At 35.6% G+C, this 24470-nt stretch overlaps 1 protein-coding gene across 1 annotated transcript in view; it reads left to right on the top strand.

The window, feature by feature from the left end:
- Positions 1-24470, top strand: part of GRIN3A (glutamate ionotropic receptor NMDA type subunit 3A) — a 215251-nt gene that overhangs the window by 155812 nt on the left and 34969 nt on the right. The window contains exon 6 of the mRNA XM_031961305.1: positions 2782-2933. Coding sequence (XP_031817165.1) covers positions 2782-2933 — 152 coding nt within the window. The remainder of the gene's footprint in view (positions 1-2781; positions 2934-24470) is intronic.

Here is a 24470-nt window from a genome sequence, read left to right as displayed (position 1 = left end):
GAAAAGAAACTCACTACTTCACAAAGCCATCCATTAGACAGCTCTTATTATGAGACTACTTTTCCTTATACTGACCCTTAGTCAGTAGGCCCTCCAGGGTTAATAGAACAAATCTCATTCTTCTTTATGGCAGTCCTTTAGTACTTGAAGATTTTTATCATTAATGGCCAAAGGATATGAACAGACAATTTTCAGATGAGGAAATTAAAGCCATTTATAGTTATATTTTTTAAATGCTCTAAATCACTATTGATTAGAGAAATGCAAATTTAAAAAATCTTTGCGGTACCACCTCAAACCTGTCAGATTGACTAAGATGACAGGAAAAGATAATTATAAATGTTAGATATGATGCAAGAAAACTGGGATACTAATGCATTGTTAATGGAGTTGTGAAATGATCCAACCATTCTGGAAAGCAATCTGGAGCTATGCCCAAAGGACTATAAAAGTGTGCAAATCCTTTGACCCACCAGTGCCTTTACTGGATCTGTATCCCAAAAAGATCTTAAAGAAGGAAAAAGCACCCACATCTACAAAAATGTGGTAGCAAAGAATTGGAAAATGAGTAGGTGCCCATCAATTGGGGGTTGCCTAAAGAAGTTATGGTACATGAAGATAATGGAATATAGAGCACCAGCCATGAAGTCAGGAGGACCTGAGTTCAAATCTGACCTCAGATACTTAACACCTCCTAGCTGTGTGACCCTGAACAAGTCACTTAATCCCAATTGCCTCAGCAAAAAAAGAAAAAGATGATAGTAATGGAATATTAATGTTCTATTAAAAATGAACAAGTTGATTTTAGAAAGGCCTGGAAAAATTTACACAAACTGATCCTAGGTGAAACAAGCAGAACCAGGAATACATTGTACAAAGTAACAGCAAGAATGTGCAATGATCAACTATGAAAAACTTGGTTCTTCTCAGTGGCTCAGTGATCCAAAGCAATCCCAATAGACTTTGGACAGAAAATGTCATTTGCACCCAAAAAAAAGAAGTAAGGAAACTGAATGTAAATCAACATGTGCTATGTTCACTTCTTTTTTCCCTTTTTTTTTTTCTTTCCCATAGTTTTTCCCTTTGCTCTGATTTTTTCTCTCCCAACATGATTCATAAAGAAATGTGTATTAAAAATAAATTTACTAGACAAGAAAAGATTTTTATCATTAACATTCAGTTCACCTAAAAAAGAATGCAAATATAGACCTTGGTTCCAAAATATTTTAGCAACTAAGAGAGACTGAAAACTGAAATCTCAGACCTAAAATATTTGGGTTAGGACTTTTCTAGGGGTAAGACTGAATAAATAGTCTATCCACATTTCTCACCACAGCTGCCATCACTGGCATCATATGATGATCCAAATATATGAAAGTACAATCCTGGTTGTTAGGATATTTTGAATATCTTGATAGAAGGGATTAATGTACAATTTGGGGGGGTTCTGTCTCACAAATTCCTCTGATTCATTTTCCTGGTTCATGCCTCCACCTAAAAGTAATCCTGAAACTTTTTTATCTTTTTTGATGTCCAAAAAGGTCTTCAGTTCCCTCTCACATTCTTATCAAGCTAATGGGGACACTAATTTGAACAGCTTTAGTTTATATACCACAAAGAGAAGAAAAAAGGATTTGTACATGAGCCCAAAGACAATAAAAAATACTCTGCCTTATTTCATAAGAACCAAAACAATCCTCCTAACTCAAGAGTACTACTGTACAAGGTTCATCATTATTAAGAAATCAAGCAAATTTACTTTCTGATGGGCCCCTCAGAAAAGAATTGTATCTTTTTCCTCTTACCCCAAACGTGCTTAATCCACAAAGTATTGGTGTAAGACAAGTTCTAGTTTATTTCTTCAATGTTTTTCAACAATTTGTTTTCAATCACAGTTCCAAGGTATAGTTTCCATCATTCCCTTCAATAATGATCTTTTTCTTTTCCCTTTGACACTCCATTTACTAGTTTAATATACTACTATATTAATATATATTAGTATATGTTATACTATTATATATTGGTGCTCCATTATATGGAGCTCCATTACAAGTTTAATATACTTACCAAGCAAAGCTTCATGCTGGGTGTCATATGTGGCTTTCTCTCTAGGAACACATGTGGCTTGGTATCTCTGGTTGCCTTGCTACTGCTTCCAGGCTTACATGGTATGATTTTCTCTGCATCCTTATCTTCCCTCCACATCTCACATCAAACCTCTCATTTGAAAGCAACTTCTTTCTTGAGTGCACACACCCAGTGATGTCATGGTTTTTTCCCACTGGGTAAATTGTCCTTGAAAATCAGCAACTAGGGTAAGAGAAAGACTTGGTATATGGTGTTTCCTGGACTCCTAATTATCCTTCCAAGATTTCTTATCAATGAAAGGCATACTATATTAGAACTAAAATGTATATTAGGGATCAGAAATCAAACAGAAAGGAAACCAAAGCTTACACAAACTAAATGACTTGCCAGGGAATCATACAATTAATTCATGGCAAAGCTAGAGCTAGAAACCAGATATCCTGACTTTTAGAGCAAAGTTTACTTTCTATTACCTCAGTTAGAGTCATATAGACTCATCTAGTTCTTTAATAGGGAAATGATTAGTCTAAACATGAAAATATATAAATATCTTTGAATCCTTTGAAAGAAAGGTGCTTAATAAAATTCAAGACTTTATTCCCATGATCATGCCTGATATTAAATCAAAAATATCTATTGTAGGCTCTTAGGAACAATGGAGGAAATGTCATTTGGAATTGTATTTTCTCCTAGGCTATGGCATTGGCCTGCCTCCAAACTCTCCACTGACCTCAAATATATCAGAACTTATCAGCCAATACAAGTCACATGGATTTATGGATGTGCTTCATGACAAGTGGTATAAAGTGGTTCCCTGTGGCAAGAGAAGTTTTGCTGTTACTGAGGTAAGAGATGCATTTGTCAACCATAGCTAATCAGTCTTTCTTTGCCTTTGTGGGCACACAGTGTGTGTGTTAAAAAGGGTGTTCCAGTTGTCTTGGGATATGTGGCCAGTGATAAGACTACAATAGACACTTAGTTCCCTAATTAGTATTTGTGATATTCCTTTCCTCCTATGGGTTTCCTAGTATGACTTCAATTGTGCTTGTTCCTAGTTCAAACTACGTGAAACACTTTTATGAGAGGCCATCCTGAAAATGTATCTGTTGATGCTTTTCTTATAAATGGATAGAAAGACTATATGTGTTCTGTATATTACTTGAATTAAAACTCCTTTAATAAGAAGATAGGAAATTTCATTTCAAGAGAAACCAATAATCCATCTAGGCCAGGATTCTGCCTCCAAAAATGGAGTCAAATGAGGCTTTATATGGGAAAAGTCATTGTCCATTATCCTCTCAATGTCTCTGTGGCCTCACTGGTATAACAAAGGGTTCAGACTATTGATTTCTAAGGTCCTTTCCAATGTTAATTTCTTTCTGTCCATTGGTCTAATCCAAAACCCATATTTGACAGATAAGAAAAGTGAAACCTATAGAGATGTGGGAACTTGTTCATATAAATGGTAACAGACAAAATCAGAATTAGAATCCATGGTTTCCAAATCACATTTCAGTGCTCTTTCCACTTTAACATTTGCTTCTAGGATAATAATGGAGCTAAAGCTAGTATGACATTCAACAATGTGGAAATGAGAAACTGCTAGTGACACAGTATCATGGTAAAGGACAGATAGATGGAGGGATGGATGATAGATAGATGGTCAAAGTTTAAAAAGAAGCCTATGAATCTGAGCCAAGTCTACTTGAGATCTATAAAAAAGAGATTGTAGGAATCTATCTGAGAATCGTGTTAAATCAGGAGATCATACCACAAAAGCTGAGACTTCAAAGTGAAAAGGGGGAAATTTAAATTAATCTTCCAGGTCACTTGTCATTATTTTGCTATTTTGCATAATCCTTTAAACAACAGTAAAAGAAAATTATTCTAATCTAGACAAAGTTCAGAAAAGGAAAAAAGAGGAGACTAGTTGACTTAAGTATGATCTCAAATGAGGAGAAATTATTAAAGGAAATCAATGAATGTAGCTGAGAAGAAAACATTGAACAATATTCATTACCATATAATACTTGCATAAAATGCAGTGACTTATAAGAATCTTAAATTTTGGGACCATATACTAATTACAGAATCATAGATTTAGGACTACAAAGAACCTCTGAGTTCATCTAACCTAAACCTCTCATTTTGGGGTTGAGGAAAGTGAGCCCTCTTAAAGAAATCAATATCTTAACCAAATGTATGACTATCTGATAGCTGAATTCCAGGCTCTGTGGTAGAGTAATGAATGAGATATTGGGGGCAGGACACTGTTTCCTCTTAAATTAAACTTGGAAGGCAGACTGCTATTTCATTTAAGTTGACCTTTGTTGTGATATCCTGTATCCCTATGTGGAAGCTATATTCCATCTCCACTATGAAAAGAAAACAGGAGAGAGTTGGATTACAACCATAGAAGTTAAACATAAAAGATTATTGATGATGGTGATGATGATGATGGTGGTGGTGATGGTGGAGATGATAGTGGTGGTGATGGTGGTGGTGATGATGATGGTGGTGATGGTGGTGGAGATGATAGTGGTGGTGATGATGATGATGGCGGTTTCATGTATAACACCATTATACCATTCTCTAAGAGACAGTATGGTATAATGGATAGAACATTGGCATCTAAGTCAGAGGGCCTCAGTTTTCAGTCTATTCTGATACACAATGGTTAAGTGATCCCCAAGTGATTCTAGGCAAATCATTTAACCCTTTGGTATCCCAAGCAGCTCTCTTCTACCGTTAAGTTACAAAGTAGTTGTTAGTCTGCTTTGGTTGAGGGAATTTCCTCACTGGTAATCCTTATTTTAATTTTTTGTTTGTTTTGCTGAGGCAATTAGGGTTAAGTTCCTTGCCCCGGGTCACACAACTAGGAAGTGTTAAGTGTTTGAGATCAAATTTGAACTCAGGTCCTCCTGACTTCAGGGCTTTTTTGAGCTCTATCCACTGCGCCACTTAGCTGCCCTATCCTTATACTAGTAAAATTACAGGTCTGCCGCTGTAACTCCTCCTCTCCATCTGCCTGTTATGTCAAATTGTTTGGGATGTTCTATCAAATAGTTGGCCCATGGAATATCCAAATCTATGTAATACCAAGTCATGTTATAATGGGCAGGGATTTTATCTTTTCTCTGTTTCCCACAGTCTTCCTATTCCTTTATTCCAAAAGTATGGAGCCAAAGGACAAAGAAAGGGGGAGAGGGTCGGAAGTAAGGAAGGGAAGATTAATATCTGCCTCTAATCATTCATGCTTAGTCATGAGAGCATGTCAAAAAAAATTAGATCCTCAATCCTTAATATTAGTCTGCAGTCAAATCAAACCAGGTAACAACCTGAAATCTTTACTTCATTAACTGCTTACATAGAGATTGTTTCATCAGATTCTACCTATTCCCCAATAGTCCTGAATTTGCCGTTGCCTTTATATGTTTTTTTTACCTAAGGTGGTGGAGGAAATAAAGAACAGCAGCCTAAGCAGGTGAAATCAGGGAAAGTGATTTAATTTATTAATTTATTTTATTTTTTAGGATAACATCCCTTCCTCCCATTCATCCCATCCTGGATGTTTGGGGTCTTAGCTTTTTTGAATCACCTCACATGTAATTAAAAAACTCCATCTTTCTATACACCACAAGTCTGATCTTCAGGGGAAATCTTTACACATTCAAGGATATACAGGCATATTTACATGATTATGCATTTACATACATCCTCTTGACATGCTGCTGAAAAACCCACTATTTCTCAATGGGAACAAAACCAAAAGTCTAAGTTCTCTAAGGCAGGAGCAGCATAACACGACTCCTTTCCCCAGAAGTGGTGAACTAGAAATACAGAATAAGATATGTGATTTCATTTATAACCAAAGTGTTGTTTTATTTCCCTTAAGTATATATCTTTTTGGTTTTCAAATGGGTTCTATATGGGGAAGAGAATACTGGAAAGGACATTTCTTACTGTGAGGTGGGGTTCTATGTGGGGAAGATAACATTAGTGTTACTGCTGTTGTTTTTAAAACATTTACTTAAAAAAGAAAGTTTTCTATTCTAAACTACCAAAAAAGAAGTAATATCTATATATAAAGTTTGTAAAGCAATTTGTATGCTATCTCATTTAATTCTCACAAGCACCCTTTGAATATAATTATCCCTGTTTTATAGATGAAGAAAACTGAGACTGAGAGAGAGGGGGAAAAAAAATGAGTTGTCCAGGCTCACACAGCTAATAAGTATTAAAGGCAAAGTTTGAATTCTAGTCTTCATGACTCCAAGTCCAGCCCTTGATACAATTTGACACTTGGCTATCTTATAAGACTTCCTAAGAAGAATATGGAATAGAAATTTGTTTTCAGGCATGGAACATTATTTTTTATACATATGCTTAATTAATATATGAAAACTTTGACTCCTACTTCCATATCTTTGTGCTTTGAGATAAGGTATGTGAATCTCCTCTGCTCTTTGACTTTTCTGAATCACATCACAAATAGGTCTAATTCTATTGGCCTATCTTTAGCAAGCTGAGTTGGAGAATTAACAAAAAGGAAGAAAAAGGGTTTGCTCTTTTCATGAAAATGTTAAAATTGTTACTTCTGGTGACTTCCTGAGTTCCTCTCAATCCTACCCTCCTCTGCCTGCAGAAAACACATGATCAATCAGTTGCATTTGGGGCTAGTTTGTGGCATAGATTCAAACCTCTTGGCTCAGCAAAATATAACTTTTATGAATTCCTGATGTAATCTTAACTGTCTGTCCCCTTATACCCTGGGCAGGAGCTGAGTATAATAATAAATAATAATATAAAGGAAAATTGGCAAACCAAGAAGGATGCTGTACCTAGCGGCTCAGCAAAAATAAATGAGGCTATTCAGTCATATTAATCACTCTCTTTGCCTCAGTTTCTTCATCCGTAAAATGAGCTGGAAAAGAAAACCCTGGTATCTTTGTAAAAAGATTAAAAAAAAAAAAAAAACAAAGAGGGTCACAAAGAGTCAGATATGACCGAAAACAACTGAACAACAAAATTTTCTTCAATAAAATTCCTTTAAAAAGAATTAAATCTGAGTGCCAACAGGTTGGAATCTCTTGAACACTCAGTTGATAGTTGCAATGCCCAAGGGGTATGAATATCTTAGCATCAGAGACTTTCATAGCAGGAAGAGACCTTAAAGATGAACTTCCTCATTTTACCAACAGGGAAACTGAGGTGCAGAGTGTAGAAGTGACTCACCAATGGTCTACTAATAATGACAACAATAATAACAGCTAGCATTTATATAACTCTTACTATGTACCAGGCAGTGTGCTAAGGACTTACTAATGTTATCTCATTTGATTTTTAAAACAGCTCTAGAAGGCAAGTGCTCTTATAATCCCCATTTTACAGTAGAGGACATTAACACAAACAAAATGACTTGCCCAGAGTCACCCAGATGGTAAGTGGGTGCTGCTGGATTTGAAGTAAGGTCTTCCTGACACCAGGGACATCGCTCTATCCTCTATAGGGTCTGAATAGCACCAGTCCCCACCATCTGCACAGATGCTAGTGACATACAAATTCACTTTGACTGAAAGGAAACCTGCCTCAAAGGCCAAATTTAACTCGTATGAATTTTAAAACATATTCATCAACAAAGGAGAATAGAATTCCTAACCTTGGAAAATCCATATGGAGCACTTATCATAATCAGAGTTGATATTTTATATCTATTTAGTTCAGCAGGACCTCAAAGCTCTTCATCAGGTATATATTACAGATATTATTCACATTATTCAAATGAAAGAAATGAAACTGAGAAGTTAAGTGATTTGCCCATTTCTACCCTGCTAACAAGGGTTGGAAGCAGTCTTGAACTCAGAGTAATTAATTAGCTGATTAATTGATCAATTAATAATTGTGCTAATCTATTAACACGCATCATGCTGTGGTCACTAAGTCTTTATTGAGCTTTATTCATTCCAAAGATCAGCTGCAGCAAACCTTCACCAAATGTCTGTTATTCCATCTTGTTTTGCTGGCATAACCTAAAAGAGCATCTTTCTGGAGTGAGCTTTCAGCTGTGTGTAGCTAGCTAGCTCTGTGGCCTATAATAGGTTGTTAATGAGACTATGGTCATGGATATGACTCCTTTGTAGAATTAGTTAGCTATTCTTGGTTACACAGCTATAGATAAGTGACCAGTCAAGAGTATTTTATATATTAACATAATCCTTCCTTCCTAGAAAAAATATTGTTATACCCTCAAGAGAATAATAGTTGTCATTTATGCAGGATGTCCCAAGAGTTTTAATAGAGTTTTAAGCTATTAAAGCTTTTTAACTTTTTAGTACAATTTTAAACTATTTTAACTAATTATTTTAGTGTAAATTTTAGCTATTAAGATTTCAAGCTATGGGGCAGCTAAGTGGCGCAGTGGATAGAGCACCAGCCCTGAAGTCAGGAAGACCTGAGTTCAAATCTGGTCTCAGACACTTAACATTTCCTAGCTGTGTGACCCTGGGCAAGTTACTTAACCCCAATTGCCTCAGGAAAAAAAAAAACTTTCAAGCTATCTTAAGACTCTTAGGACAACCTCTTTGAAGCCTACAAAGTTTTTTATAGTCATTATTTCATTTAATCCTCACCATAATGTTATAAAATGCCAATCTCAGGGATTCTTATCCTCATTTTACAGATGAAGAAAGACAAATTCTAAGATCTTAAGTAGCTTGCTCAGGTAAGTGTATTATTATCAGCTAATAAGTATCAAGGACCCGAGTTGAGAATGGGTGTCTCCTGGTTTCAAATCTGGCACTCTTTCTACCAAGATATGTTTTCTTTACAAGGGTGGTAATTCAATGTTGCTGACCCACTCAATAGACATTTTTCCTTCTTCTGAATACTTTGAATATTTAATCTTACTCTATCTCACGCAAGTGTAGTAAAATTTCAGTATTATCTTACTGATTCTACCCACTATTAATAATAAGTATTTAAAAGAACTCTGGGAGATGACTAAAAACCATTACATTGAATTCCCAATCCCTATATTTATGCACACCTGCATTTTTGATTTCCTTTACAAGCTAATTGTACAATAATTCAGAGTCTGATTCTTTTTGTACAGCAAAATAATGTTTTGGTCATGTATACTTATTATGTATCTAAGTTATATTTTAATATATTTAACATCTACTGGTCATCCTGCCATTTAGGGGAGGGGGTGGGGGGGTAAGAGGTGAAAAATTGGAACAAGAGGTTTGGCAATTGTTAATGCTGTAAAGTTACCCATGTATATATCCTGTAAATAAAAGGCTATTAAATTAAAAAAAAAAACAGAAAATAATAAGTATTTATATAATGCTTTAAAATTTGAAAAGTACTTTACAGGCATTATCTCATTTGATCTTCACAAAAACCCTATAAGGTAAATATCATTTATACCCATTTTACAAATGTAATAAACTCAGATTCAGAGAGATTGAATGATTTATTCAGTTACACAGCTGGTACTAGAGCACAATTTGGACACTGGTCTTCCAGGTTCCCAGTTCAAGACTCTAGACACTGAACCATATTATCCTGTTTTATCTCTAAACTGATTTAGTCTGCTTACGAGTCTTTCCCACCTATCTCCCCCCTACACTACTACTACTACTACTAAACACACACACACACACACACACACACACACACACACACACACAAACACACCTTCAAACTACTTTCAAAATAATCTCCTTGATGCACACATATAATTAGTCATGTCACTACTCTATTCCAAAGTTTCACTCCCTAGGATCTTCTCAGTTACATTCAAACTGTTCTTTCAGCATCTGAGGCTTCCACAACCTGGTGCCATCTTATCTTTCCAATCTTATTACATCCTTTTCTCTTTCATTTTCTTAGTAATTCGATAAAACCAGATTATCATTTATTCCCCAAATACACCCTGAACTTTCCCCTTTCTTTGTCTTCATTGTTCACCATCTTTGTTTCCTATACATAGAATGCTTTCCTCTTCCTTTGCTTTGTTGAATTTCTAACTATACTTTTAATCCTAACATGCTATATTTTCAATGAAGCCTTTCCTGATCACCAATTTGACAGCAAATCTTTCTTCCTTTCTTGGTCATCAGACAGTACTTTGTTTCACATCTCTCTGTACCAGATGTAATAAATTATTTTAAATTATAGGTATCAATGTCATTTCTCTCTACTAAACTGTAAAATACATGAGGGTAGGAAGAGAAACTTGACATTTCTCCCACTGCCTAACAAACACAGTGATGCATATAATAAATGCTGTTTGAATTGAATCTTGGTAGCAGAAGCTCAATAACGTAAATTATCATTTATTATTAGCATTATCTGTATCTGTCTTAAGATGACAGATACAGAATAAGTACATTCTGCATTGTAGGTTGGCTGAAATGATAGAATTGGTGCTGTACAACAAAGGCATCTCTTTATTCTCTCCCTTACTGCCCCAACCCTATCTCCAAAATCTATCTCTAAAACGTGGCTGTGATTAGGCTTGCTAAGGCATATTGAGTGAGAAGAATGGAATTTATTCAAGAATACTTCTTCCTTCCAGTTTTTTAAAAGTTATTTATGGAGAGCACAGCAAATATATCAGAAAATGCTGACATCAGGCAGTCTTCAGTCCAGTTTGTCTTTGATGTCATATTAAAAACCCAGAGGAAAATGTTCTTGGGGAGAAGCCAAATTTTGATGTAGTTGCTTCTGCCCATGAAAACCTGACCATTTCTTGACCCAGCTCATCCCTCTTTGATTTTGATTTTGAAACCTAATCCAAATTATTGACAATGAGATGTCAACCTGACTATATACAATATACCATAGAAGACCCTCCTTGAACATCAGAAATTGTTTTGATAAGTGTTTCCCCTGAAAATATTCTTCTGTGTTAACCAAACATTATACCAAATATGGCATAACTGGACACCATCTCCCCTCTTAGGAAGATTACGAAGAAACAAAGTGACATTTATGTCTTGTCATGTCAACAAGTTCAATTCAACAAGTTGTTATTAAGCATCTACTTGTTCTATACAAGATGCTATACTGAGCTCTAAATATAAATAAAGGGCAGACTCTACTCTTAAGGGTCTTAGATTCTAAAGACTATAAGGCAATGATGAGGATGGAGGAGGTGTGAGGTGGTGAAGAGAGGGGAGCATTATTATACACTCGTGTCAAACTCAAGCATATCTGAGTCAGAATGTGAAAAGTACAAAGGAGAACTTCAGATCACATTCTCTGGAAATTTTGAAGAACCTACTTCCAGCTGTAGAGATCTGGATCCTGAAGGATGAGATTTCAGTAAGCCAACATGAGTCAGGAGATTGGGAAGAGGAATCCACTCTAGACATAGGGAATGATTAAACCAAAGTTGCAGGGATGGAAGAAGGCAAAATAAGACCAAGAGCCAGCAAATACTTCAGTTCTGTTAGAATACTGAATGTCAAGGAATAGGGTACAATTTCAGTCTTAATGATAGATTAGGGATATATGGGGGAGGGCCTTGAATGCCAAGCTAAGGAATTTATGCAATATTGAATAAGCAATGTAAAGTCATTGAAGATCTTTCAGTATCATAGTAGTAAGAGGGTCAGAGCAAAGCAGAAGTGGAATTGTTTGGTTATGTGAAGAACAGATGAAAAGGGGAGACACTAGAAGCAGAAAGGCCAATTTGAAGACTACAAAAGTCCAGATGATAAATAACTAAACTAGAGTTTTGACAATGAAAAAAGTGTGAGAGATATTATAAAGGTAAAATAAACAAGATCTGGCCATTGATTAGACATAAAGATAGAAGAGATGGAAGAGTTAAAAAGAAATCAGAACTTCGGTAGATGGAGGGAGGTGGAACTATCTGGTGATTTATCTAAAGAAAAAGAATTTAGGAACAAGGGCAAATTTATGGCTAAGACATACAGCTGAATCATAGTGAGAAATTACACAGGATAAATGAAAGGATGTGAATAGTTTCAGTCTGCTCTGCTCTTCTGCCAATTTATAGTCAATTCAAGTCTCTCCAAACTTGGTGAAATCAAAGCTGACCAGGATTAAGCAGTATTTGATTGAATCAATCCCAGTCAAATGAGAATTTGTGATGTTTTATTATTCATCATGGCAAGTTCAGTGCCTCCAAGCAAAATTTTGTAAAAGGGGCTTCCTTTTAACCCACAACTTCCAGAGATACCTTAATCATAGTCCATGGTAAGCCATGAGGTACTATGAAATGGAGAAGGACCTATAAGGCTAGGTTTAGGGGAGGGGGAGAATCAGAAAATAAGAGATTATTTTCAATGGGTTCAGAGTCTCTTCTCTGAGCTCCATCCCACCTCCCTGTTAATCTATCTAAAGATACTAATTCCTTTCTTGTTCCAGCCCCCTCCCCTTCATTCCTCCCACTTCCCAGAGTAAAACTTACCCTTAAGAGAGAATCTCTTATCAGCTATACCCCTTAATGTGAATTTAAATCAATGTATTACTTCTACCAGGAATATTTCATTTTTAGCTTTATCTCTAATGGGGCAATGAAAGACTTTATTCCCTATTATTAGATATATACAGTACTGAGTATGTGAGATTGTTAGAAAAGCAGATAGACCTTCCTAATGCCCCTGAAATTATGTCTACCATGCCAACGTATAAGGTCAGTCCTGTGGGCCTATGGAGATGATAGTTATGGTAACAATATGAATTGTTAAACAAAAGTATCCATTACATGCCTTTTTTTTTTCAAATAACTAATGCACTGTACAATGGAACCTAATTGACCCTGGGAGATTGTCAGTCATTATCCTTGTCATCACTGTTGCAATTGCTACCAACTAGCACTGTTATCACCAGCATCAATTATCATCATCCCCACCACCATCATCATCCATAGATATCGATGTCCCAACCTCATCCAAGTAATCCATTCCACTATCAAACAACTTTCATTATCAGGACATTTTTCTTCCCACAGTCCTCTTTCCATAGTCCCCTCTGCTAGGAATCCAATGGCTAAATTCGGCATCTTAGCAACTAAGAATTCCCATAAGGGTTTTGGAGATCTGATGCTAATATCTGACATTTGTAAACTTATAACAAGCATCACTGCATAGTAGATAAACAACTGATCTCAGAGGCAGAAAGACTCTGGATTCAAACATATTTTTGGTATATAATAACTGTGGGACCCTGGACTCTCAACTGCAAAGAAAATATTGATCCACAATGGTAATTTCCTCATTCAGGAATTTGAAATCAGAGATCCAGCACCTATCCTTCTATGATTATACTCATACTTCCATTCTTTCCATTTTTAAATGAACTGTAATCATCAAGGTAGGCATTCCTCCTATAGGTACAAGTCACAATCCATCCATACTTTCTCATCCTGTTTAATTCTTGACCACAGTCTTCCATAAATCCTCTTTAAAGCATCCACCTGACGTTCTAAATAGGCTTTTTAATATTTTTAAGCTTTTTTTGATAAGCTTTGTTTTTACAAAACAAACATTTAAAAATTACCCCCACTCCACAAGAGTTCTCCTGTAACAAAGTAAGAGAATTAAGTAAAACAGCACAGTAAAATCTAGAATACTTGATCCAACCTCTGATACTTATTAGCTTTTTAACTATAAGCAAGTCACTTACCTTCTGGTTGCCTCAGTTTCCTCATCTGTAAAATGAGAATAAGAACAGCATCTACTTCCCATGGTAACTGTTTTAACATAATGAAATGAAATAATAATCACAAAATATCAAGCTCAGTAATTGTAAATTGTAATGCCTAGCACATAAACAGATGCTATTTAAATGTTACCCCTATTATTATAATCATGTAAGAGTGCTATGTGTTCTTTGTTGTTCAGCCATTTCAGTAACATCAGACTCTTTATGACTCCTCTTAAGTTTCTGAGGCTAGATTTGAACTCAGGAAGAAGAAGATTTTTCCTGGTTCAGTCCAGGGCTTTATCCATTGACCCACCTACCTGCCCTGAAAGTGCTATGCCACATTCATTATCTATAGGACCTCCCATCTGTCAATTTTTAACTTTTTTAAATTCATTTTTATTTTATTTTAATCCATCTCTTCTTTTACTCATTGAGAAGGCAAGAAAAACAAACACCATTACAAATATGTATAGTTATGTAAATGAAATTCTCACATTAGCCATGTCTAAAAAATAAACACGCTTCATTTGGCACTCTGAGTCTATCCATTTTCTTTAATAGAAATCTATTTTCTCTACCTCCATCACCCTGAAAAATAAAGAGAAAAGAAAAACAAATTCCTTGTAACACATATATAGTTAAGCAAAGCAAAGTTCTTCATTGGTTATATACAAAAGTTTGGTATATGTATATATGTACATAGGTAAATATGTATATTTATGGCTCATTTTGCATCTTGAATCCAGTGATTTTTTTCCAAGTTTTTGCCACCAAAAAGTTGTTATAAATATTTTAAATATAAGATCTTTTTACTATTTCTTTGGTCTCTTTTGAATATTAGTCTAATAGCAGCATAGCTGAGTCAATATGCATACACTTATTGAATATTATTTTAATTACTTTCCTGAATGGTTATACCCATTTATAGATTTACCAGTATATCAATGTCCCTGTTTTCCCACAGCCCCTCCAAAATGTATCACTTTCCTTTTTTGTTATCTTTGTCAATATGATAGACATGAGATATAATATCATTGATTGCTTTAATTTGACAGTATAGGAATACATAGGAAAGGAAGAAGGGAAAGAAAAACATAAGCATGAGGTAATATTCAAGAAGAGATTAGTCATGGGGGAGGAACCTATGCTTGGAAAGACGATTGGAAGGTTAAAAGAAAAAATGTCTTTTCATATTTCATGGATACAAGTATAGCCTTCAAACTATACATATCCTGCTTATGATAGGTGACCACTTTCTAAGCATCTATGTGCCCATGATGATCTCATTTATTCTACTTCTTGTATGAAAATCATCCTTAGTCATATGCTGGCACCTACTTACCTTCCCTGTTGCTCCTTGCATTCCCCCATAACCTTGATTCTTCTGTCAGTCACTCAAAATGCATTTCTAAATTATTTATGGTATGCCAGGTAATGCTCTAAGTGCTTGAAGATATTGGCCTTCCATGATTTCCAAGCAAATGATAGCATAAGAATACTGATGTTGAAAAAAATGAATAGAAAGCAGCTTAGGACTGCCAAAGGCACTGAATTTTCCTAAATCCAATCTTCCTATCCATATTTAATTCTGGACTCAAATAACTATCCATCTGTTGTACCTATTCCAAAAATAAGTGTTACTATACTGACTCAAGGACTTGGTCATCCAATTGCATATCATAACTGCATCAATAGGTTCTGCATTCATTTGTTTTATTCCTGTAGGAATTATTAAGACTAATTTCTTTGGAGTGACCATAGAACTTGATTTTTTAAAAAAAGGCTCTATCTGTAGTATTTAGGTCTTGTACTATTAGCATACTGACATCCACAAAGAGAAACAAGTGAAAAACCTCACAATCTGAGGGAATTTCTCTTCTGCAAACACCTTCAGCAAGCATATCTCCCTGTTTTATGTCACACTTGATATTAAGACACACTGAGGATAATTGAACAAGATTGAACTTTATGGTTGCATCTATCAAGGAATCATATGATGGTAGCATACAAACTAGAAGCATCTTGGAAAAAGGCCTACATTTTGCCAAGTCAAATACTTAGCTAGAATCAGCAAACAATAGGCTCAGTGAGTTCTTATATTATCTATACTCCTCAGTCAATTGTGTAACTATGAAGATAAAGTACTTTTCTTGCCAATGAAGAAAATGAGGTTCAGAGAGATTAACACAAATATATATCAGAGCTGGAGTTAAAACTTAAGGCTTTTTCTCTTTTCACTGTGCCAAGTTGTCTCTAATGTGATTGCATAAATACATTCTTAGAATGAAACAAAAACTTCAGAAAGAAGTCCTTAATGTTTTACAAATGTCAATTAACAAGTCTGGAGGAGATAAAAACCCTTCTTTTTGTGAAGAAATTGATTAGACATATATTTCTCTCATTTCCACTTGTGAAATATTAGGAATTCACAAGAATTTCCTAAAGAGAAGGGCTTCACAATAAAATGCTGCCTAAATCTAACCATCCTGCTCTCTATCCCATTTTGTCGATTTCAACCAATTCACTTCTTTCAATAAAATAAAAGGTATTTAAATGTATGAAGATTGCCATCTAGTGGCAAGAATAAAATGAGGCACCCCTGAACTTTTTAAGTCATTACTTCTAAATCAAGAAAATATCTCTCAGCCTTGGCACACTGATGCCTTTTTGTTCCTCTATGACCCCCAAGTTTAAATCCCAGGGGTTTGTGTCTTTACCACCTATGTGACGAGATCAGCCAAACAAGCCATTCCCTTAGAAGCACAGCTGTCCACAGTGACAAGATGGTCAGAATACCTGGGTTTAAATTTCAGCCCTTCTACTTCCTGCCTGGATGCTTTGGTTGAACCATTCAGTTTCTTTGGGTCTCAGCTTTCTCATTTGCAAAATTAAGGAATTGAACTAGATGACCTCTGAGGTCCCTTCAAACCCCAAATCAATGAAGCTAAAAAATGTTGAGCGTTAAGAATACATTTATTATTCAGCAGTAAATGATGTGTGTGCTAGTCAAAGACCAGACTGGCTAAATATAGAGGCCTATCACCAGAAAGTTGGCAGCCAGTTAGTGATTCTTTTGACCATGGCTTCCCACAAAATAGCCTTCAGGACATCTGTGAATCTCTAGCTTCATCACCTACTCCAGTAGTGCAGATCACAAGCCACCTATGCCCTCTCATCCTGCACCCCCCCCACCTTATAAATCCCCCTCAGAGGTTCTACCTGAAATATTCTTAGGGACTTCCTCTAAATAAATTATTAGTTAGGCAGCATCACGGAAGACCTGAATTCAAATGCTGCTTCTGACACTTAGTAGCTGGATGGCCCTGGGAAACTCATGCTTTGGTTTTCTCATCTGAAAAATAAAGATAATAACAGCACTGACTTCCCAAGATTGTGATCTGGATCAAATAAGACAATATTGGTAAAGGGTTTGGAAAACCTCCAAGCATATATAAATGCTGGTTTTAGAGTTTATTTGTTTTTTTAAACAAAAGATCAGTGGTTCTTTTTTATCTCTTAGATCCTTTTAGCAGTCTGAGGAAGGCTTTGGATCCCTTTCCCTTTTTTAATGAATAATAAAACACAGGATTACAAAGGAAACCAATTATATCAAAAGACAATTTTATCCCTTTCATGTCCATGAAGCTCCCTGAAGTCTGTCCACGGACCCTTTAAGTTCATAGATGCAAAATTAAGAATTCCTGTTCTAGATCTTTTGATGTTGCTTTGGTAGCAGTGAAGCATAAAGGATTTGCCTTAGCAATCCCTTGCTCTCACCACAGGACTAGTACTCATCCTTTTATACTCACACATTTCTTGGATGTTCTCTTTTTCATTATGCAGTAGCTCCTGCAAAATTGTGCACTGATAACATGGCTCAGTGTTCTCACTCTCATCATGCATTTCTTATTTTCTCTTTGGGTAACATGTAGCTTTAATACTTCAGAGACTGGAGTATTCCATACTTTGCTTCTCTCTGTCATCAGAAGAACAGCAGATGGATATCCTGGGAATACAGTGAGAGAATGAATAAAAAAGCATTTTGAAGAAATATAATGTCTAGTATCATCTGAGCATAATGATAATATAAGTGCCATGTCACCCTGGGGACATAATTTAACCTCTAAATTTATTTCATCATCTGTAAAATAGGGATGATACATGTTCTTATTATAAAGTGCAATATTAACATGAGCTATTGTTATTATTGTATTACTCACTTAACAGGGCTGATTAAAGGATAAAATTTTACAATGGATGCAAATTACTTTGTTAAAGCGCTCTTATACCATTACTATGTAGTATAGTAGGTAGAATTTTGGGCCAGGAATCATCAGCAAGACCTGAGTTTGAATCTTGCTTCAGACATTTACTAGTTCTGTGACCCTGAACTAGTCATTAACCTGTCTCAGTCTCACTTTCCTCCTGCAAAATTAAAAGAATGATAGCAATTACTTCACAAGATTTTTATGAGAATCAGATGAAATAATATGTGAAAAGCACTTTATTTCAGTTGTGGACTTTTAAGTACCATATAAAAATGCGTAAAACACTATATCCTTAAAATTTAAATATTAACTATTATTATTAACTTTAAAGCACTATATAAATCAATATAGCTATTAGCTATTATCACTCCGGATATTCTAATGATCAAGTAACAAATTTATTCACATATCCTTTTATTCATCTTCCAATTCCACATTGATATTAAGTTTTAAATTACGTATGATCAATTTGTTAAGCTGACTTTTTAAAATGAAGTTGATCTCCTTTACAAAGTAAAATCTACTTCCTAATCATCTGAGCCAGAAGCACTAGAGGGGTTTATCACAGGACTCCCCAAAACCATTAAGGAAGATGAATCAAGTATAAACATTTTCAAACTACTGGTGTGTCTTATAATTTGCCCTTCCCAACATCTTGAGATGATACTATGGAGCTATTGCAGAGAGAATGCAGTCTGATCCTGGAAACCAAGTCACTGTAGAGTTATTAACCCTGGAAATAGAACTCACCTGGCCATCACCTCCAGACACCCTGCAGTCTGAACAGCAAACATGAAGCTGCCACTGTTCTTTTACCAAGGAAGGGACCTCTAGGAGAAGCCCTGGTCAACTGGTTCTTACCTTAATGCCTACTTTCCCCTTGTCTCTGTGAATCAGAATTTGAGTATACTCAGGCAACCCAACCAGATGCCCTGAGCTTTTTCTTACCACACCACCATCCATCTCCTGGTTCTTTTCTTCTATCATCTTCAATTCTACTGTGTCCTACTCTATTATAAGCAAACTCCTCCCCATCTTACCAACAGATCTCTTCAACCTTCTAGGTCTCACTTTCCTAAATAGATAGACTAGATCATCTCTAAAGTCTTTACCAACTCTCTACTCTAGAAGTACTTATTATCTCATACTGTAAGTATCCCTTAGTGTGCCCAAAACTTGGCTCTCCCTCTCTGAGAAATATCACATTTCTGCCTTCTTCAGTGTAGCCTGTGTACATTCTCTTATGGATTCAGGAGACAAATAAATCTTTGCTCCCCACAGCCAATTCCAGGCCATCCTACACCACCATTATGCTACAACATCTATTTAAGGATCATTCCTATTTATCTGTATTATCTCCCTTAGATTTTTATAACTACACAGGCATACTTCATTTTATTGTACTTCACTTTATTGTATTGCTTGGTTTGTTTTTTTTTTAACAAACTGAAAATTTGTGGCAACTGTATTGAGCAAATCTATTAGCACCATTTTTCCAACAGTATGTGCTCAGATCATGTCCCTGTGTCATATTTTGGTAATTCTTACAATATTGCAAACTTTTCCACTATTATTACATCTGTTATAGTGATCTGTGAATAATCAATGATCTATAATATTCTTTTGAAATTGTTTTGGGGCACCACAAACTACACCCATATAAGACAATGAATTTAATCAATAAATGTGTGTGTTCTGACTGTTTCACTAACCAGCTGTTCTGTCTTTCCCTCTTCTCCTTGGTCCTCCCTATTCTCTGAGACAAATAATATTGAAATTAGGCCAGTCAATAACCGTATAGTAACCTCTAAGTGTTCAAATGAAAGGAAGAGTCAGTCAAAGTGGCAAACTTCATTGTTGTCTTATTTTAATAAATTGCCATAGCCACCCCAACCTTCAGCAACCACAAGCTTCCTTGATCAGTCAGCAGCCATCAACACCTACCAACAAAAAAGATTTCAACTCACTGAACTCTCAGGTGATAGTAGAAATTTTTAGCAACAAATTACTTTTAATTGAGGTAAATAAATTTGATGTTTTTAGACATAATATTATTGGACACTTAATAGACTTCAATACAGTATAAATTTAACTTTTATATGTACTGGGAAACCAAAAAATTTGTATGACTCTCTTGATTGCAATATTCACTTTATTGTGATGGTCTAGAATTAAACCCACAATATCTCTAAGGTATGCTTGTAATCTAATAGCCTCAAAACCATTCTCTACTTCCTAAAGGAGTTTCATATATCTGATGTCCCTCCTCTTCCCATATGTACGGACTTAAACATGCTTATAGATGTCTCCTCAAATACCTTGATTTAACACTTCATCTCCTTCTTCATTTCCCATAAATTACATCTTCACTTAGTGACTACCACCCACATAAGTTCTCACAATGAACCATCATCACTGTTCCACTACCACAAGATTTCTCTTTGATAATAATCTCCTAAACCACTATCTTTCCCTCTCTTCACCATTAAATCTATTCTTCATCTTCATCCCAAATTCCAGTCACTATTGAAGTTTTGCACAGGGATTTTTCAGTTATTTCACTGAATCTTGACAACAATGCTATGAGGCAGCTACTACTGGATATCTGTTTCACAAATGAGGAAACTGGGCTGAGAAGTTAAATAACTTGCTTCAGAGGCTAGTGACTATCTGAGGTAGGATTTGGATTCAGGTATTGCTGACTCCCAGGTTAGCCCTCCATCCATTCTATCGCCTAACATTATGGCAATGCTAATAATAGCAGCACCTATGGGCCAGGCAGAAAGGAAGGGCAGTACTTTGGCAGGCCAATAGGGATGAACTTTTTATACAGCTAGGATCCTATGTCATATTTAATGACTAAGGATAAAGGTGGTCCTACCTAAGAACAAGTGATTCCCTAGTTCTGTTGCCTAGGATTAATATTTAACAACCCATAGAAAAAAGAAACATTTTTATTTGTTCTGGACTCATAATTTCAGCAATTTAGGGGATTCCTAATATAGTAACTCCCTCCATTAATACGTATCAGTGTTCACTTGTAACTCATGTTTTTAGAATGTTATATAAGACATTGAGAAGTTAAGGGACTGCTGATGGGTCATACAGCTGAAGAGGGTTCAAAAAGGGAAGAAGTAGTTCAAAAAATAATTAATTCAGTAACCAACATTGTACTGGTTCAAAAGTCAATTATTATGTAACAAAGGCAAGATACATGTTGAAGAATGAAAAAATATATTGACTAGAATATCTGAAATAAGGATGTATGCCATATAATTTTTGCAAATAAGAAGAGTATTAGCACAGAAATTCCTATCCAGGTTGAAGGCAGGCAATTTAGATGTGGGTTAAATACAATCAATACTGCAGAAAAATGAGATTCAAAACCATCTTCCAACATTCCCTTCAATCGGCTTTTTGAAATGGCTCTGAAGAATTCTCTCCTGCATTTTTCTAAAACAAAGTTGAAAAACAAGACTTTTGTGTAACAAGGTTTTATCACTTCCATTTCTGCAAGTCTTATTTCTCACTGTCATTTTGTTTCACGTGGCACTTTACGTCATTGTATGGGGGTCTCTCACAGCTTTTCAATTGGAAATTCTTGAAGAGGAGAAAAAACATTTGCTAACAAAAAGAGAGAGAGAGAGAGAGCTGGTCTTTGATTTCTTCCCAAATAGTCAGGGAACCACTTTAATGTACTTACTACCGTGACCGCCTGCTACCCTGCCTCCCTACATGATGATAAATACCTAAAGCAAAGGCTGATGAAAAGCCCAACAAATTGTGTTTTCATTTGCAATGGCTGAGTGAGAAATATGGCAGGAGAAAAATGAAACGATGGCATTGGGCTCTATCTATGTACCAGCCTGAAAAGTTTCTAAAGTGAATAATAATAAAAAAAAAAAAAAACACTTTCTAGAAACTCAGAAGCCGTGGAATGTCCAGGGACATATAATTCTGAAGTAAAACTATTACAGATTGTCTGGGATAATTCTCCCTGGCATGTCTCTCTGACAGACCATTGAGGCAGCCTTCAAGTGAAGAGACATTAGGTCAGTAAAAGTGACTGAATATGCCAGTAAAGTCGACTTGGGACTATGGGTATAGAAATTATACTTTCAGTAAAGCTGGAAATAGAAAGGCAATGTGTTACACTGGAAAGAATATTAGTATTTGGAATCAGAGACCCTAAGTTCAAATTCTTAACTTGCCGTTTACTAATTGTATAGTTTCAGAGACTCTACTTAAAACATTCCTGGCCTTAGTTTTCTCATCTATAAAAAGGGAAGGATGAACTAGATGATCTCAAAGGTCTCCTCACTTCTATATTGATAATCTAGTTAAACTGTGAAAGGGTTTTACTATCTACACGTAAGGGAGTTTTTCAGATTAATCTTTTGAACAAAGAAATCTGGTTGGAGCAAAAGAAAAAAAATTATGTGAAAACAGGAAAGAATACTACAGACACACAACATCCCCCAGGAAAGTCTTCTTCAGAGGTTAATGGTGATAACAGTGATGATGACAATGACACAAAAATGGTGATTATAATGAAACAATGATGATGATGATGATGACAACAAACATCTAGATAGCATTTTAAAGTTTTCAGAACATTAGCTTTGGAGTCAGGACAACAATCTTGTGTTACCTCACACAAGTGACAATCTTTCTGGGTCTCAGTTCTCTTATCCTAATAATAAGGTTGAACTAGATAGATGTCCTGTAAGTTCCCTTCTACCTCTCAATCTATGATCTTGTGGACTCTGTGAGGCAGATATGACAACTATTACCATCTCATTTGCAGATGAGGAATTTGAGGTTCAGAGGGAGAGGAGTAGCCCCTCCATGGACACATAGCTAATAAGTGCCAGAGGCAGAATATGAGGCCAGATCTTCCTAAAGTCAAATTCTATTCTCTGTTTCCTGCATCACACCATAACCAATGTGTCTCCAAAATGTTCAGCAGTTTTGATTACTTGACATGAGCCCAAGGGACTATCTAACTGCCACTGAAATATTGAATTTGAAAGCTCAAGTATCAGAAGAATATTAGACTTCAATTCTTGTAGTACCCATGAGAGATGCTCAAAAAACCAGTATTATCCAGATCAGTTGGTCCCATTAAGTGGTTCAAGAACCTCTGTGGGAGTTGACAACAATAATCTAAGGGCTTTGCACTGAAAATTCCTTATTGAAGCCTTATGCAGTAAATAATTACAAAAAATTATAAATGGTTACCTTAAGGGTAACAATGTATTTTTTTGTTAACAAAACATAAAATTATATTATAAATATCTTAAGCTCCATTTTCTAAAGAACACCCAGAAAACAAGATAAGCAATCAATATGCAAGAAATGAGCATAATCCTGTCTTGCTGTCTTGACTGCCTCTTCTGAAGGGAACAAATTTAGGCAGTGATTGCATTATAAGATAATTAAAGAAAGCTTACATCAAGCTTAGCTGATTGAACCTTTTTTGATTAAATGAAACAAAGATGATGAATTCAAATAAATTATTTAACTAAAACAACCTGAAAAGCAAAAGTGGCAGTATATAATGGACAGGTGTAAGGATGTTGGCAAACTGACAATAAGATATATATATATATATGTGTGTGTGTGTGTGTATATATATATACATATATATATGTATATATATATACACACATATATATATATATATATATATATATCTCACTGTCAAGTCTTTGATCCAATATTTCCAATGACTAGACTTAAAAACACATATGCTCAAGGTGATAAAATGAGGGCAATAAGATAAGACTAGAAGAAGCTAAGAGGAGACATAAGAGGAGACAAGAGAAATCTTCTCCTTACAAACCCCAAACAATGCAAAGGGAAGAACTAAACCTAGATCAAGGGGTCTCAACAGGCCAATAATTTTGGCTGGATGAGTACATGATTTCTGATGGTCAGCCATGGAACGATTACCCACCCACCTGCACCCCTTCCTCAGACATGAATTGCTGACTTGAAATCTTTGGCAGACCTGAAACTTGAAGGGATCTCATGTTAGCAAACTAGAGGCAAGAATTATTTAAATACCTACTGAATAGAATAGAATCAGAATTTAAAGTTGGAAGAACCTTAGAGATTATCTAGTCCAACCCCTTCATTTTATAGATTGAAAGGCTTCTCCTCTCCACTCCTTCTTTTCTTCTTTTCCCTTCCCCTTCTCTTCCTTCTTTTCTTCTCTCCTCTCATATTCTTTTCTTTGCTCTCCTCTCCTTTTCTCATCTCTCCTTTCCTTTCCTCTCCCTCATTCTATGATCTTTTACATTTAGCCTGAGGCCTGAGAAGAAATTACTGGACCAGGTATAATAGTAGTAAGCGGTAGAAACAGAATCCAAACCTAGGTTCTCTGATTTCAGATACAATGGTTTTTCCATTTTATTATCCTGTCCTTCA

This window comes from Sarcophilus harrisii, chromosome 1 (assembly GCF_902635505.1).
Source record: "Sarcophilus harrisii chromosome 1, mSarHar1.11, whole genome shotgun sequence".
NCBI classification, from domain to species: Eukaryota; Metazoa; Chordata; class Mammalia; order Dasyuromorphia; family Dasyuridae; genus Sarcophilus; species Sarcophilus harrisii.
This window is presented reverse-complemented; position numbering and strand designations above follow the sequence as displayed.